Source organism: Chelonoidis abingdonii, chromosome 6 (assembly GCF_003597395.2).
Source record: "Chelonoidis abingdonii isolate Lonesome George chromosome 6, CheloAbing_2.0, whole genome shotgun sequence".
NCBI lineage: Eukaryota > Metazoa > Chordata > Testudines > Testudinidae > Chelonoidis > Chelonoidis abingdonii.
In genome coordinates this window covers 31,483,738-31,498,334 of record NC_133774.1, presented here as the reverse complement: position 1 = coordinate 31,498,334, position 14,597 = coordinate 31,483,738, and the positions used below count along the sequence as shown (strand labels likewise).

The following is a 14,597-nucleotide window of genomic DNA, read 5'->3' as shown; positions in this document are numbered from 1 at the left end:
AAGCACAGATGAGATTTTGTAAGCTGTGCACTCTGAAAACATTGTAGGTAAATAGATTGTCAGGACTGACACAACTAAATCAGTATCTAGCATCAGTTTATTGGAGTGTGTATTTTCTCCAGAGGTTCAACTGTCAAGATAGCAAAGTATTTTTTGAACATGTTAAGGTGAACTGCAGTTATCTACACTAAGGACCGTTAATGTCAAGAGGCAGTAACTTCATGTAACTGATTTCTGTGGTGAGACGTTGAGGCACATTTAAGCAAAATCTCCCCCCCACACACACCCCTGCATTGATGACTGTGATCATCTTTTGCAGAGAATCCTATATTGCAAGCTATGCTGAGCATGACTGACGCATGGAAGTGGCTGACATTCATGATGCTTACTATATATACGAACCATACTGTGTTTATGACTTTTCCAGTCTGAAGCCGGTCTTGGAGACTGCAGTGTTAATTTAGTGTTTGAACATAGTGTACAACAGCCTGAGCAATTCCTTGTTCACTGTTATGATTCATGCAGTTAATGTAACTATGCACAGAATTCTGAAAAGTGGCTTCTGTTTCAAGTAGTACTCACTCTCATAAGCTACAGTATAATTTCCCATTCATCCCACCTTAGGTGGCTATACAATGGTGGAGGAGGGTGTAAAGAGTCCTGACCCATACTGGCCTAGGTAAGGGCTGGATAGCAGCCTGTGCACTTGGAGAGGGTCAGAGGCCACTAGCCACTTACTGGAAGAAACTCTTCTGTGGGAGGGAAGAAGGTGAAGCTGTTGTGCCTCTCTCAGGGGCGGCTCTAGCTTTTTTGCTGCCCCAGGCATGGCAGGCAGGCTGCCTTTGGTCCCGCGGATTTGGCGGTACGCGTGTAGGAGGTGTGCCGGTCTCACAGCTTCAGCGTACCCACTGCCGAATTGCCATTGAATCTGTGGGACTGGCAGAACTCTCGCAGGCAAGCCACTGAAGGCTGCCTGACTGTCGCTCTCGCATGGACGGGCAGGGCGCCCCCCCACAACTTGCTGCCCCAGGTAAGCGCTTGGAGCTTTGGTGCCTGGAGCCACCGCTGGCCCCTCTATAGCAAGAGGGAGGCACCACTTAATGGGTATAGCAACTTACTCCCTCAGCAAAGGCAGGAATATCTAGGTGTCCTTGGGCTGGTCTACATTAGGGGGGGAAATCGATCTAAGATACACAACTTCAGCTACCTGAATAACGTAGCTGAAGTCGAAGTATCTTAGATTGAGTTACCTACCATCCTCACGGCGTGGGATCGACGTCCGCGGCTCCCCCTGTCGACTCCACTACCGCCGTTAGCATTGGTGGAGTTCCAGAGTCGACAGAAGCTCGTTCGGGGATCGATATATCATGTCTAGATGAGATGCGTTATATCGATCCCCGAGAAATCGATTGCTACCTGCCAATATGGCCAGTAGTGAAGATGCACCCTTGTCCCTCCCTGAAGATTATCTGCTGATGTTCACCATTCGGTGGAGTGGGCAGCAGAGAGCCTACTCAAAAAATGATAGAGAATTTTCACTTTAAAAAATTAGAAATCACTTTGTTCCACAGGTTTCAATTCAGTTTAGTTGTTTTTTTTTACATGGACATTTTTATAAAAAAAAAAATCTGCTTTTAAATGTTCAGATTTTTTCCTCCATTTCTCCTCCTCTCTCTCCTCCCCCCCCCACCTTCCTTTCCTCCCTATGACTAGAGGGGTGCTAATGGGCCACTTCATCTTGAATGGTCCCTTGGAATATGTGTCAGCTATGCTAAACAATCTGTTCCATCTTGTATTTAGCTATGGCATTCTGAGTATATTTCCTGGGCCTGAAGAAGAGCTCTGTGTAAGCTCGGAAACTTGTTCATCTCACCAACAGAAGTTGGTCCAATGAAAGATGCTACTCATCCACCTTGTTATAGCTGTGAAGGTCCCAGGATATTAATGACAACGCTGCATGCAACATTGAAATTAGAAAGGAAGATCACTTCCCTGCATTATACATATCTCATTGTTCATAGAGTCTAATAAAAAGGCCAGTTCATATTGCATTGGGTGCTGGACAGTGGCATAGCCAGGAGGGAAGAGGGGGAGCGAGGGGGGGGGGGAAAAGAGCCACTCGCTGCGGTGCTTTTACTGAAGGGGCAGCGCTCTGGGTCTTTGGTGGCACCTCAGCAACGTGACCTTCACTCGCTCTGCAGGTCTTCGGTGGCGTTTCGGCGATGAAGCTTCAGTGCCACCGAAGACACCTGAAGCGAGGTGAAGGTCCCGTTGCCGAAGAACCGGAAAGCCTCCCCATCAGTAAAAGCGCTGCAGCAGGTGGTGCCTTTTTTTTTTTTTTTTTTTTCATTCCCGGGTGAGTAAAATTAAAGCACCACTTGTGCTCAGTTGAGGAGCAGCTGTTCCTCCATTTCCTCCCCCTTGCTACGCTACTGGTGCTGGACTAATCTTACTCTATTTTAAATTACTTTCTCATTTTACAAGACCTCTGAGAAACAATCATATGTTAAAAGTAGACTATGTATAAACTTACAATTTTTTTTCTTTTGTAGATTATCAAGAGAAATATCAAGAGTTGCTTGACAGAGAGGATTTCTTTCCAGATTATGAAGAAAATGGAACAGACTTATCAGGGGCTGGAGATCCGTATGTTTTGTCTTAGTCTACTTTTGCTCAAAAATATCTATACGTTGCATTTCAGTTTTTTGTTTAAAGTTTTATTGATTTTTCATAAAGAAGCACAATGAAAAGTTCAAAAAGGTACATGCCTTACAGCTTGGATATGTTTCCAAATATCATATGCTTCCTGGGATCTCTAAAAGATTTATGTAATTTGTCAAAGCCACAAGACCAGACAATACTACATAGACATAACATGTTTGGGTTGGGGTAACAGTAATAAAATAGGAGAAGACATGCATGAATACGGAGGAGAGAGAAGGATGAGGTGAGGAGGAGTAGGTGGAATGGAGGTCTGGCATTCTTTGAGCCATCCAAGAACTAATTTTACAAAAAATGGAAGAGTATAGTCTTATGCCCAGAATAGAGCGTTGCAGTTTTAAGAACACAGGCCCTACACAAAATGCAAAGCATCGTATTGAGGGTTATGGTAATAAACAAACAGTGGGGAGTGCTAAACATCTAAGATGGGAAATCAGTATTTGTTTCCACAGCAGTGTTACCTTGGCTGCATTGTGCAAACTACATATAATTAATTAAACACTAAAAACTACAGAACATTAATGTTCCGAAGTGAACCACTCAAAAGTTAGGAAATGCCAGAATTAAAGTTGCCTGTGCAACCTTAATTTGGTCTCCTTCTATGTCTGCATTATGATAGTCTTTAATTACATCACCCCATGTTATTTTTTCCTCACAGAACCACTGCCTCATTCAGTGCACAGGCTGAACAACATTAACTGAATTAGCTACCATTCAGTATTTCATTTTATCCTCATAGCCCCATGCCTTATTAACTGCATACTTTTCAAATTATGCTCTGCATACAGAATTACCAACTTCCTCATTGGCTTTTGTACAGTGCTTATGTACTATAATATCTGCATGCTTCGCAAACATATGTCTTCACAATACTCCTGTGAGTTGTATTGGTATTATCCCCATTTTAGAGATGGAGGACTGAGGCATAGAAAAACTAAGATCAGAAGTGTCCACTAATTTTTGGGTGCCTAGTATGAAATGTCTAGGCCTGATTTCTCCCCCCCTCTCCCCCCGCAGCCTGAGTATTTAGCATGATATAGTACTTCACTTGTTCAGAGCACAGCTCCCGTTGACTTCAGTTTCAGCTTTGAGTTCTTGGCACTTCTACAAAACAAACCCCATAGTCTCAAGTCAGACACACAGAAAATGAGGAACACACAGTTAGTGGCCATTTGTGAAAAATCTGGTTTAAGTGACTTGTCCAGCTTCACATAGGAAGGGGCAGGGAGAGAATCTAATTCTCCAAGGCAGCGTTCAAATGCCTTAATAGTGAGACAGACTATCCTTTGTCTTCCTGCAGTCCGTTGCCTCTGTCAATACACATCTTTCAGCTTCTGCAATGAATAAGGTGAGAGAGACTTACAGGCAGTAGCCCCCGTCAGTAGACAACCTTGATTCAGTCCCAGAGCACAATCTAGCCTGTACCTGAATGAGACAAGGGTTATGTGGAAAAAAGAGTGTGATCATGTAATTATTAGACTATCATAATAGAGACAGACAAGGCAACTGAATTAAGGTTGCAATCTTTCATATGTCAGCAAATTGGAGACCAGTTTGAGATGGACAAACTTCTATACATTTTTTTTTCTGAATAAGGTTGTTTAATTAGTATTTGTTTGGGGAAATGGTGGGTGTTTGAGAAAGACAATGTCAATGGATAATGGTCAAACTCCTGTTGTACTCTACTACAAGTTGGGCTGCAGTTCCGTAGCACAGCTGGCTTTGGTTTCTGTAATACTTGGACACTAAATTCTGTGGTAAACTTCAGGTAAATTTAAAAATTAGAAGCTTTTTATTGAATTTAACCTGAAAAGGAATAATCAGTGCAATATCCCTTGAATTTATTTTAACCCTGAATTTTACAGTATCACGACATTTTCAGTTTTCTACAAATGTTAATGACAGTGCATAACTACACTGTTCCTGGGGGCTTTTTCCACTCGTGAGATAACAGTTGAGGCTTTTGGGAACACAGGGATGTGTGGGAGTAGGGTTCGGTTGTTAGTATCCATGTTTCCTTTCTAGAAAAAAGGGCTACATCCCAGTACTTAACAGCAATCAGCCACTCCACTGCCCTCACAGCAGTAACCACTACTGAATGAAACTGATAGACATGGACACTTGCTGGAAGTTCTTATTACAGTGAGAAGCAGTGAAATAATTAAGTCTTGACTCTGTCATCAGGTTTCAGGGCTTCACCCACTGATTTCCATGATTTTCACCTGTCTCAAATACATTGTTGCAGACTCTGCAGGCTTGGGGAGACAACATGGCATTCCTTTCAATTCAGTTTGCATTTGAAAGGATTTTTCACCACCCCTAAGGCTAGCAGTGACAGCTTAAACCAGGGATTGGCAACCTCTGGCACATGGCTCACCAGGGTAAGCACCCTGGCTGGCCGGGCCAGTTTGTTTACCTGCCAAATCGGCAGGTTCGACTGACCACTGCTCCCACTGGCCGTGGTTCGGTGTCCCAGGCCAATGGGGGCGGGAAGCGGCACAGGTGAGGGATGTGCTGGCCGCGGCTTCCCGCCGCCCCCATTGGCCTGGGACACCGAACCACGGCCAGTGGGAGCCGTGGTCAGCCAAACCTGCTGACGCAGCAGGTAAACAAACTGGCCCAGCCCGCCAGGGTGCTTACCCTGGCAAGATGCATGCCAGAGGTTGCTGACCCCTGGCTTAAACCCTGATTCTGCATTGAGAACTGCAATGGCAAATTGCTGGTGCTTCACTGAGGCCCACTGACCTCAGTGGGGCTCTAAAGGTATGTTTACACAGCAAAGAAAAACCTATGCCTTGCCTGTGCCACCTGATTCAGGCTCATGGGGCTTGGGCTGCAAGCTGTTCATTTCTGTATAGGCTTCCGGGCTCAGGCTGGAGCTTGGTCTCTAGGACCTGAAGAGTGGGAGAAACCTAGAGCTTGGTCTCCACCCCGAGCCCAGAAGTCTGCATAGCAATGAAACAGCCCTGCGGCCTGAGCCCAGTGAGCCCGTGTCGGCTGGCAGCAACCAGGCACAGGCTTTTCTTTGCTGTGTAGACATACCCTTAATGGGTGCATAGCTCCACCTGCATGGTTTGCGTTGCAGGACCAGGGTCTTAAATTATACTGAACAATTTTGCATTAGTAGTTGGTTTAAGTAGCAAATTTTGAAGCTGTGGAATCTGAGTACACAGGACCTTATAATCCACTTTCTAGACTCCTAATGGGACAAATTAATTTGTCGTGATATATGAATAAAAGTTGGATACATTATTTGAGCTGGGAAGTTGACAGAATAATAAATATTAGTGTTGGAGTTGCACTGTTTAAATACTCAAAGGTCTTGAAATGACAAATATAAAGTTGTAATCATAGTATATGGTCCAATGCAAAGGCCATTGGAGAATGCAGTCTTTTTTTTTTTTTTTAAGAGGCTTTATGCCAGAGCCTGTAACCGTATGACTTTATGATGTGTCGCCATTGAATCTCATAAACTGAACAGACATGTCAAATCTCCAAGGATATCCTAGATACTGCAGGAAATAGTTTTGGTTATACAGTATGTGTCACTCTCCACTTTGTTACCAAACATTGTCTCAACATGGCAGTGTATTGTCTGTGACCTTGACTTTTTTACCCTTAATTAGAGTTGTGGTATTTTGATGATTATTTATGAAAAAATGTTTTTCTTCAAAGAATACCTTGCAATTTAATCTGTTTCCTGTTTCTCTGTATACTTCTTTTTCTTAAAAGAAAACTGTACAAATATAGCGTATCAGTATGATTGTTTTTTTAAAAAAATTTTTTGCAGGTACTTTGATGACATCGATGATGAGATGGATCCAGAAATTGAAGAAGCATATGAAAAATTCTGCTTAGAATCGGAACGTAAGAGAAAACAGTGAGATGTTGTACACAATATTAGCTTAATAAAGCAGTTTAGGTGTGATTAGTAAACAGGGAAAACCAAGAGAACTTGTCACATGTATACCAAATTAAAGATGTTGAGTTTCTCTGAGTATTAAAGTTATGCAATTTCCATTTTGTTAAACTGAATCTGCCAAAAATTGTAAACTTATGCCCTGTAACTTAAAATGTTGTGTATATATCATAGTTTATTTTATGTACAGTTAAATGAACAATGTTTTGGCTGCAATAAAATTGTTATGAAAAGTATCACATGGAAATAAAATTTTACTAACTGGGAACTGTCCCATTAAAATGCTGAATTACTCTTGAAAGGAATGAGAACCTTGAGTTAAAAATAAATTGCTCACTTATTTTAGTATACACTAGGATTGCCTCACCCTTTTTATCATACAGGAGTTTTCTGGTATTAAATATTTTTAGGTTAGGAAACTCAACTACAGATGGGTAGTTTTTTTTTTTTTGTTTGTTTTTTTTAAATGTGTATCCAATCATGAAAAAAGCTAGTTATTTTTTTCCCAATGTGTGTGGCGGTATTTGGGGTTCTTTTCTGGAATAAACAACATTTTTAATATGTGACATGATTAATACGCAAGCACTGCTTTGGAAGCCAGGTGCTTTAAGGACACTTGTCTACTTACAAGCAGAAGCTTCTGCTAAATATTTTGCATTTTTCTACAAGAAAACATTAATCTAACTAGGTTTTAGCCCATGCTTTACAACGTGTGCAGCTTTGAATGGATGTATTCTTGAATGTGATTAACATGTCTACCCTTCTAAGAGAGCCCCAGGACACTCCTTAGTCCTCTAATTAATTTATGCAATTTATTGTGTTGATTCCATAGTTTGGTTTGTATCAGTTTTTACATTTCAGGTGTATTAACAAATTCTGAAGTCAACTGCTGCTTGTCTCTTATCTAATTTTTGTAGTTTTTCTGAAATACCCAAAGACAGTTCTTATTGCCTATAATTCAGTTGTAGTGGTTCATGCTATTTGTATTGGATAGATGAAATAGAACCCATTTCCAAACTCAAAATGCATATGTTTCCAACTTCCCAAGAAGTAAGTAAAATAGCTGATGTAAAGAAAACACATGTTGTAAATATGCATGTAAATAGTTCTGTTAATATTGCACTGTAATACATTTGGTACAATAATTTGTGTGTCAGCTAATACCGTTAGCATTGACTACATTTTCTTGCTGTTTATTTAGCATATTAGTTTAGCGTAAGTTTTGAAAAATAAAATTGAACTAGCTTTGTTTCCTTTGGTATATTTTCATTATGCTTTTTCTTTTCCTGGTTTCAAAAAAAAAAGTTGATTGGAATTTTTTGTTTCTCCAGCTTATTTTAACAGTATCAATGTACTCAGTGCCTAATACTGAATCAACTTAATATCTCGTATTCAAGCATTTAACAAATTATTCTTGCAAGAAGGCAGCAAATTAACATTTTTTGATTACACAACTGCATTGAGAATTTTTTTTCTGTAATAGATTTGAAAAGCAAATTCATAAAAGGGCAATACATATATACTGGTACAATGTTTGCTTTTAAAAATGTCCATACAGAATCTGGAATTTGCAGGTAAGAGTAAATTAAATTTCCCTTATACATCTATTCTGGCCATTTTCAGGTACAAGTACATCACCATAGAAATAATATAACTAGATCCATCAAAGCAGTTTTCTTGAAAAGAACATTTCATCCAAACCCAACTTGTTTTAACACCTCTTCCCCAATTATCTTTTTTTAAATCAGGCCTTTATCATGGTCTCAGTTTGGGGCAAATTGTACCTGTATTTTTCCCCTTAATGGTCCAGCAAGAGTATCCACTCTCAGGCTTCCTGTTTCCCTGGCTGTTGCCTCTCTTGAATGGAGACCTCTCTCCCTCCCTCCCCACTTATGGCCAGGGTATTTCTAGGCTGAACAGTTCCCTGCCTTCGCTGTGTTATTCCCAACTAAAGATGGGCTGTCTAAGCAGGCTTCTCTGTGAAAAAAGAAAAGAAAAAAGTTTAGTCCATTCTTTACCTTTTCCTGGAAAACTCCAGATCAAAGACCCCTGAACTCTATAATCAATAGACAATGGGTTTTTCTCAAGTCACAGTTTCAAAAGGATGGACTCAGAGCTAGATCATTGCATTCCCGACCCCAAGTATTTCCTAGGAAATCCACTTCAACACATATTGTCCTAAAAAGTCCTTTGACGTTCCTGATCCTTTCCAGAGATTGCATTGGTCAGTCTCCGAGTGATGTTTAATACAATTCCACAACAATGCATAAACAATTGCATTTTTAATACAGGGAACCCCAAACTTAATTCAGTTTATCTTATTTGTTATATCAATAAAAGTCTCTCACAAGGAGGTTTTAAAGTAGGTTTTAAACTGATTTTTGCTGTTTTTTCTTGTCTCTGTCCCCACTTCTGGATGTAAGCAGGAGGCTTCCAAGCTGAAGACTTCATTGGCAGAAACCAGCAGGCAGCTGAGCAGTGTTCCAGTTGCTAGCCTAACTCACTAACAAGTCAGTCAAAATTCCTGTCTGCTACTTTTTTAATAGGCAAGCTGGGGAGTGAGAACAAGGGGTAGCAGAGCCCCATCAATTAATTTTGGTGGAAAATTCAAAACCTACCTATTTGCTTCAGGGGTTGGGGGAAGCTATGCAATCGTGTTGCTTGGAAGACTGTGGTCCTAAAGAAACAATGAGTGGTGAAGGAAGGACTTTTATCTTGAGCTGCCTTCACTATGCTGTTGTTTTATCCAGAAACAGCTATGTTTTCTTGGTCCCTGGCTGCTTTTCCAGCATGTGACTGTACAGTAGGAGAAGAATCTGTTGCTGCCACTGCCACTAAAGAGTTGGCTCGAGAAAGCCACCCCATCCACAGTCACTTTCCCAAGAACTGCTGGGCAAGAGTCTTGAGCACCTGACATTGGCTGTTTTTCTGGCTCTCCTCCCTACTCTTCAGGGTCTGTATATGTGCATGGCTTTTTCTCTCTCTTTCTCTAGCTTACACAATCAAATGCTTATTCTCCTGGTTTGGCTCTTCTGTGGGTATGTCTACACTACGGGATTATACCAATTTTACAGAAACGGGGTTTTTAAAACAGATTGTATCAAGTTGAGTGCACGCGGCCACACTAAGCACATTACTTCGGCAGTATGCATCCATGTACTGAGGCTGGCATTGATTTCCGGAGCGTTGCACTGTGGGTAGCTATCCCATAGTTCCCGGAGTCTCCCCCGCCCTTGGAATTCTGGGTTGAGATCCCAGTGCCTGATGGGCAAAAAACATTGTTGCGGGTGGTTCTGGGTACAGCATCACCCCTCCCCTCATGAAAGCAGCAGACAACCGTTTCGTGCCTTTTTTCCTGGGTGAACTGTGCAAACGCCACAGCACAGCAAGCATGGACCCTGCTGAGCTCAAGACACCAATCATGAATGTTGTAAACACCTCGTGCATTATTGTGCAGTCCATGCTGAACCAGGACCTGCAAAATCAGGCAAGGAGGCGGCGGCTACGGCAGAGCAGCGACAAGGGTGGTGAGGACATGGACACAGAATTCTCTCAAACCGCGGGCCCCTGCACTTTGGAGATCCTGCTGGTAATGGGGCAGGTTCTAGCCATTGAATGCCGATTTTGGGCCCGGGAAACAAGCAGAGGCTGGTGGGACCGCATAGTTTTGCAGGTTTGGGACAATTCCCAGTGGCTGCGAAACTTTCGCATGCGTGATCGCCGCTAGGACATGGAAACTGCCTTGAAAGGAGACTCAAAGACTAGCGTTTAGCCTGGCAAGAAGACACGCTCGGCCGGGCCTGAGTATGCTGCTCTATCATAATATTCAGGGTTACGATAGGCGAGATGCGAGGAATTATAAGCTTTGATGTTACTAATGTAGGCAAAAGGACCAAAATGGGACATAACTGGACACTTAGGAGTTTAGACTTGAATAGTGTAGCGAAGGTTTACTCCATTAGTGGAGTGAAGTCTCTGGACAGAGCCTTCCGGATGGGAGTAGTGGGGGGGCACAACGACTATCTGTGCTTAGACTAAGCTGATAATGGTAATGGAGCGGGACTAGTTTCATTTGGCAATTGATCGTGACTGATCCGCAGAACGTAAGTTCTGCCTCCCAATGCATGTGTAGGGGATGTCTTAGGATGTGTGGACTGAGTTCTTACTGCCAGAAAATTCTTTCTGGGTGTTGGCTGGTGGTCTGCCCAGATCTCAGGTTAGCTGATCGCCATATTGGAAGGTGGAAAGGCAATTTCCTCCGAGGCGGATTGGCAGGGCCCTGAAGGTTGTTCGCCTCCACTGCAGCATGGGGCATGGTCACTTCTGTGGATTCTCTGGCAGCTTGAAGGTCTTCAACCCAATTTGAGGACTTCAATAACCTCAGTCCAATTATATCCAGTCGTGTGGGGTTGTTAAAAATGGATCGGGAGGGTCTGTGGCCTGCTGTTGTGCAGGAAGGTCAACTAATGATCATATGGTCCCTTCTGACCTACAAGTCTATGAGTCATATTCATTCATTTCAAGTGCAAATGCTGAACTACCAAACCTGTGGGTAGATTACTTGATTAACCAATGCAAACAGCCTGACTATTTTCTAAACATCACATATAAATAGGAAATGAATGTATTTCTAAATTTGTCAGAAATCTTTGCACCACTTACCAAGGTAGCAAGGGATTTTAAAATTAACATATCAGAATGCACCGGTGGAAAAACACCACTATCAGCTTCGATACTGTTATGTGCCTGCTCTGAAAGTGTTGTTCTTTTACTAAAGAAAAAGACCAAACGTTCTTAGACTGAAACGAACCTTTTGTCCGAATTACTTTCTTCCAATGCCTTAAAAATGCTTCTGCTTAACACTTGCCCACTCCTGGACTCAATCTTTTTGTGAACATAGTGTCAAATCTATGGTGTGCATAAATTGTTGGATGTTTTTTTTAACAATGGTCCAATTGAAGCTTAGTTACAGAAAGAAACAAAAAAGGTCAGCTGTGTCAGGTTTTTCATATGTGTAACCTTTTTAACTTGTTTAAAAAAAATTAGTTGGAGCAGCCTTTAAAATGCCTGTCTGTCCAGTTTTTCTCTGTCGTCTTTATTGGATTCTTGTAAATGTTTTTGTTACCTGTATGATTTTTTTTCTTTTTACTGTATAGCTTACTTTGTGATGGTTCAGCTTTCCACGCATTCCTTCTCTTCTGAGCCCAAACGCGCCCACACATTAAGTTATCTTTTTGGCTTCTTACCACTATATAAGGGGTTAGAAAGTTTTCCTTCGCAGCCCAAGACCATACTGCAGCTTTGGCTGCAATTAATCCTTGCTTACTGCAGTACTTACCCAATTCAAACATTATTGGTTTTTGGATTTGGTTTTTTCCCCCCTTTTTTCCTTCCCCCAAAACCTATAATATAATAACTGGGATATACCAATGTCTCTAGAAAACTGGCAGGGACCTCAGAGGTCATTGAGTTCATCCCCTGCCTTCACTAGGCAGGCCAAGTACTGATTTTTGCCCCCAGATCTCAAGTGGCCCCCCAAGGATTGAGCTCACAACCTTGGGTTTTAGCAGGCCAATGCTCAAACCACTGAGCTATCCCTCCCCTACCTCATCCCACCTCATTCTCAGGACATAATAAAAATTCTTCACCAATATGACCCACAGGAATGTACAATGCTCCCATGGCCACCAACCCAGCAACAGAAGTTCTATCAGTAATTCAATCCAGTCGAGTTGCTATTTATTCTGTTAAAGTTGGGGATAATTTGATAAAGTGACACGTGTTTACAGCACACTCAGGATAAGAACTCTCAGTTTCTGAGTCCTAGTCCATGTCTAAGCATAGAAACCAGCCTTCCTTTAACAAATCCTGGGTACTTTAGAAGAACAAAATCCTAAAAGATTACATAATCCCAATTTCGTGTGTCCACACATAGACTTGCTGCAAATTAGCACCTGGTGTGAAATAAAAATAATTTCTAGAAACATGGTTTAATTCAGGTATTTTTCCAGTTTGCAGTGCTTGCAGTGTCCTCTTTCAGTCCTCATGGGGTCTGCAGAACCACGCCGAGCACTTTCCTAATCAGTTGCAGTGCTCCTGTAGCCGAGCAAGGACCTTGACTCCCAGCACCGCCAGGGCTCTGCACATAGAAACCCCCTTTGGTGTGGCACCGTTCGCAATCCCCGTGCACAAAGAAGGAAAGGAGGTAGGAGTCACTCTTCCCCCTTTTGAAAGAGACCCGTTGGCCCATCTAAGCACATCTCAGCCAGCCACCTCATCTCTCCAGCCTTCTCGGGGCCTTGTTGATTCTTGCCTTGTCTGGTGGTTCAGTCGGGTATGAACTCTCAACGGGTCTCAAACCGGTGCGCCAAGAATGATCACTTCCCAGCTGCCCCTCAACGATGGAGGCATCAAGGCAGCCAAAGGACCTTAGATCCTCCAGATGCCGTCCTGCCCCGCAAAGGAGAGACAAGTCACCGGTGACTGGCGTTGGCCCCAAGTTCAATCAAATCCCGCATGATGGGCGTCCGCCGCTCACATCTCCAGCGCATCTCTCCCTGACGCCCACCATGCAGGGAAGTCGCACCGGTCCCGACCACAGCACTCTCTTGGCAGCCCAGAGTATTGCTCTTCCTGGTCCTACTCAGAGACCTCAGAGGCAGATCCTATCATTCAGATAGGAGCCAGGAGGTCCAGATCCCGCCGCAACCACCGCCCTACTAGCACTGTGGCCTCCTTAGTTGCACATCTTCCACGCAGTGGCCCATTTTGGACACTGCGGGTGTATCACCAGGGACGCGTCCAGCGGCCCAAGTCCAGGTCTTCATTGGTTGTGTCCCTTATCATCCCCCACAAGGCACGCCGGCTCCACCAGCAGCGGAATGGCCAACAGAAGCGCTGCCAAAACACCGCTGTTGTCTCCTACAGCTTCCGGGCCCCAACCCGCCCATCAGCAGTACCGCTGATGGTGGCTTGCAGCATTGGTACTACAAAAATGGCGTTGACTATATCAGCACTACCAGAAACCACAACTTTGGAACCCTGCCTCGGGCACCAATTTTCCACTTCAGTGGCCCTGGCACCCAAGCTTCAGAATAACACATGTGGCAGACCCACAGTGGACTGAAGAAAGTGAGACTAGGCCTCTCCTCCTCATTCCTCCCAGATGAAGCGTAGTGCAGGGACGTCAACGGCCCCAGGTCTGGATGATAAACAGGGTCCTCCAGCAGCTCCTTGTGTCGTTGCTGCCCACCACCCTTAGCAACGGTGGAGGCGGTCTGAGGATCTGACCTTTTTGTCGTTGGGCATTGATAATCCTCACACCTTCCGTCCTTCTCGTTCTTGTCCTTAATCGTATGATCTGACAAGACCCTTTATGGAGACCCCTGATCTCTGGCCCTACAGCCAGAGCGAACGAGAGTCAGTAATTTCTCCCTTTCTAAGGGATATGATGAACATAAACATCAAGGAGCTCAGGGCACAGTCTGGCTGGGTGGTGGCCTTCCGCTCGCATCTGGAGGCAGGTGTGGTCAAAGGTTCTCACGACAACTATGGGCCTGATGTTTCATCAACAGGCAAGGTGTTTTTTTTAAGGCCTGATCCTCTGCCTGGAATCCTCAAGCTGTGGGACTTCTGTATAGCCCATGACATTGTCTACAGGCCTCCAACCTACCGGGCACTGGTGTTCGAGGGTGAAATCTCCTTGAGCAGACTTCTCCTTCAGCGTTGAGTGGTCTCTTCACCAGAGGTGGTGCACAGTTTCAAGAGGTGGGGAACTCCTGTGGACCTGTTTGTGCTGTTGACAGAACCATCACTGTCCCTATCTCCGATGCTTTCCTTCTATGCTGGCCAGGCCAGTTTCTCCGATGCTTCCCCCATTGTCGCCACTGATCCGGTAACGGCCCTGGAAAGATAAAGATGGGACAGGGCCCGGGTCCTCCTGGTTGCCCAGTGTCGG

General features: G+C 43.6%; 1 protein-coding gene across 2 annotated transcripts in view; it reads left to right on the top strand.

The window, feature by feature from the left end:
- Positions 1-7,899, top strand: part of PAIP1 (poly(A) binding protein interacting protein 1) — a 41,403-nt gene extending 33,504 nt beyond the window's left edge. For both annotated transcript variants that reach the window (XM_032780831.2, XM_075066937.1), the window contains exons 10-11: positions 2,553-2,646; positions 6,512-7,899. In XM_032780831.2, the coding sequence (XP_032636722.1) occupies positions 2,553-2,646; positions 6,512-6,605 (188 nt within the window). In that variant the 3' untranslated portion in view covers positions 6,606-7,899. The remainder of the gene's footprint in view (positions 1-2,552; positions 2,647-6,511) is intronic.
- The last annotated feature ends 6,698 nt before the right edge of the window (positions 7,900-14,597 follow it).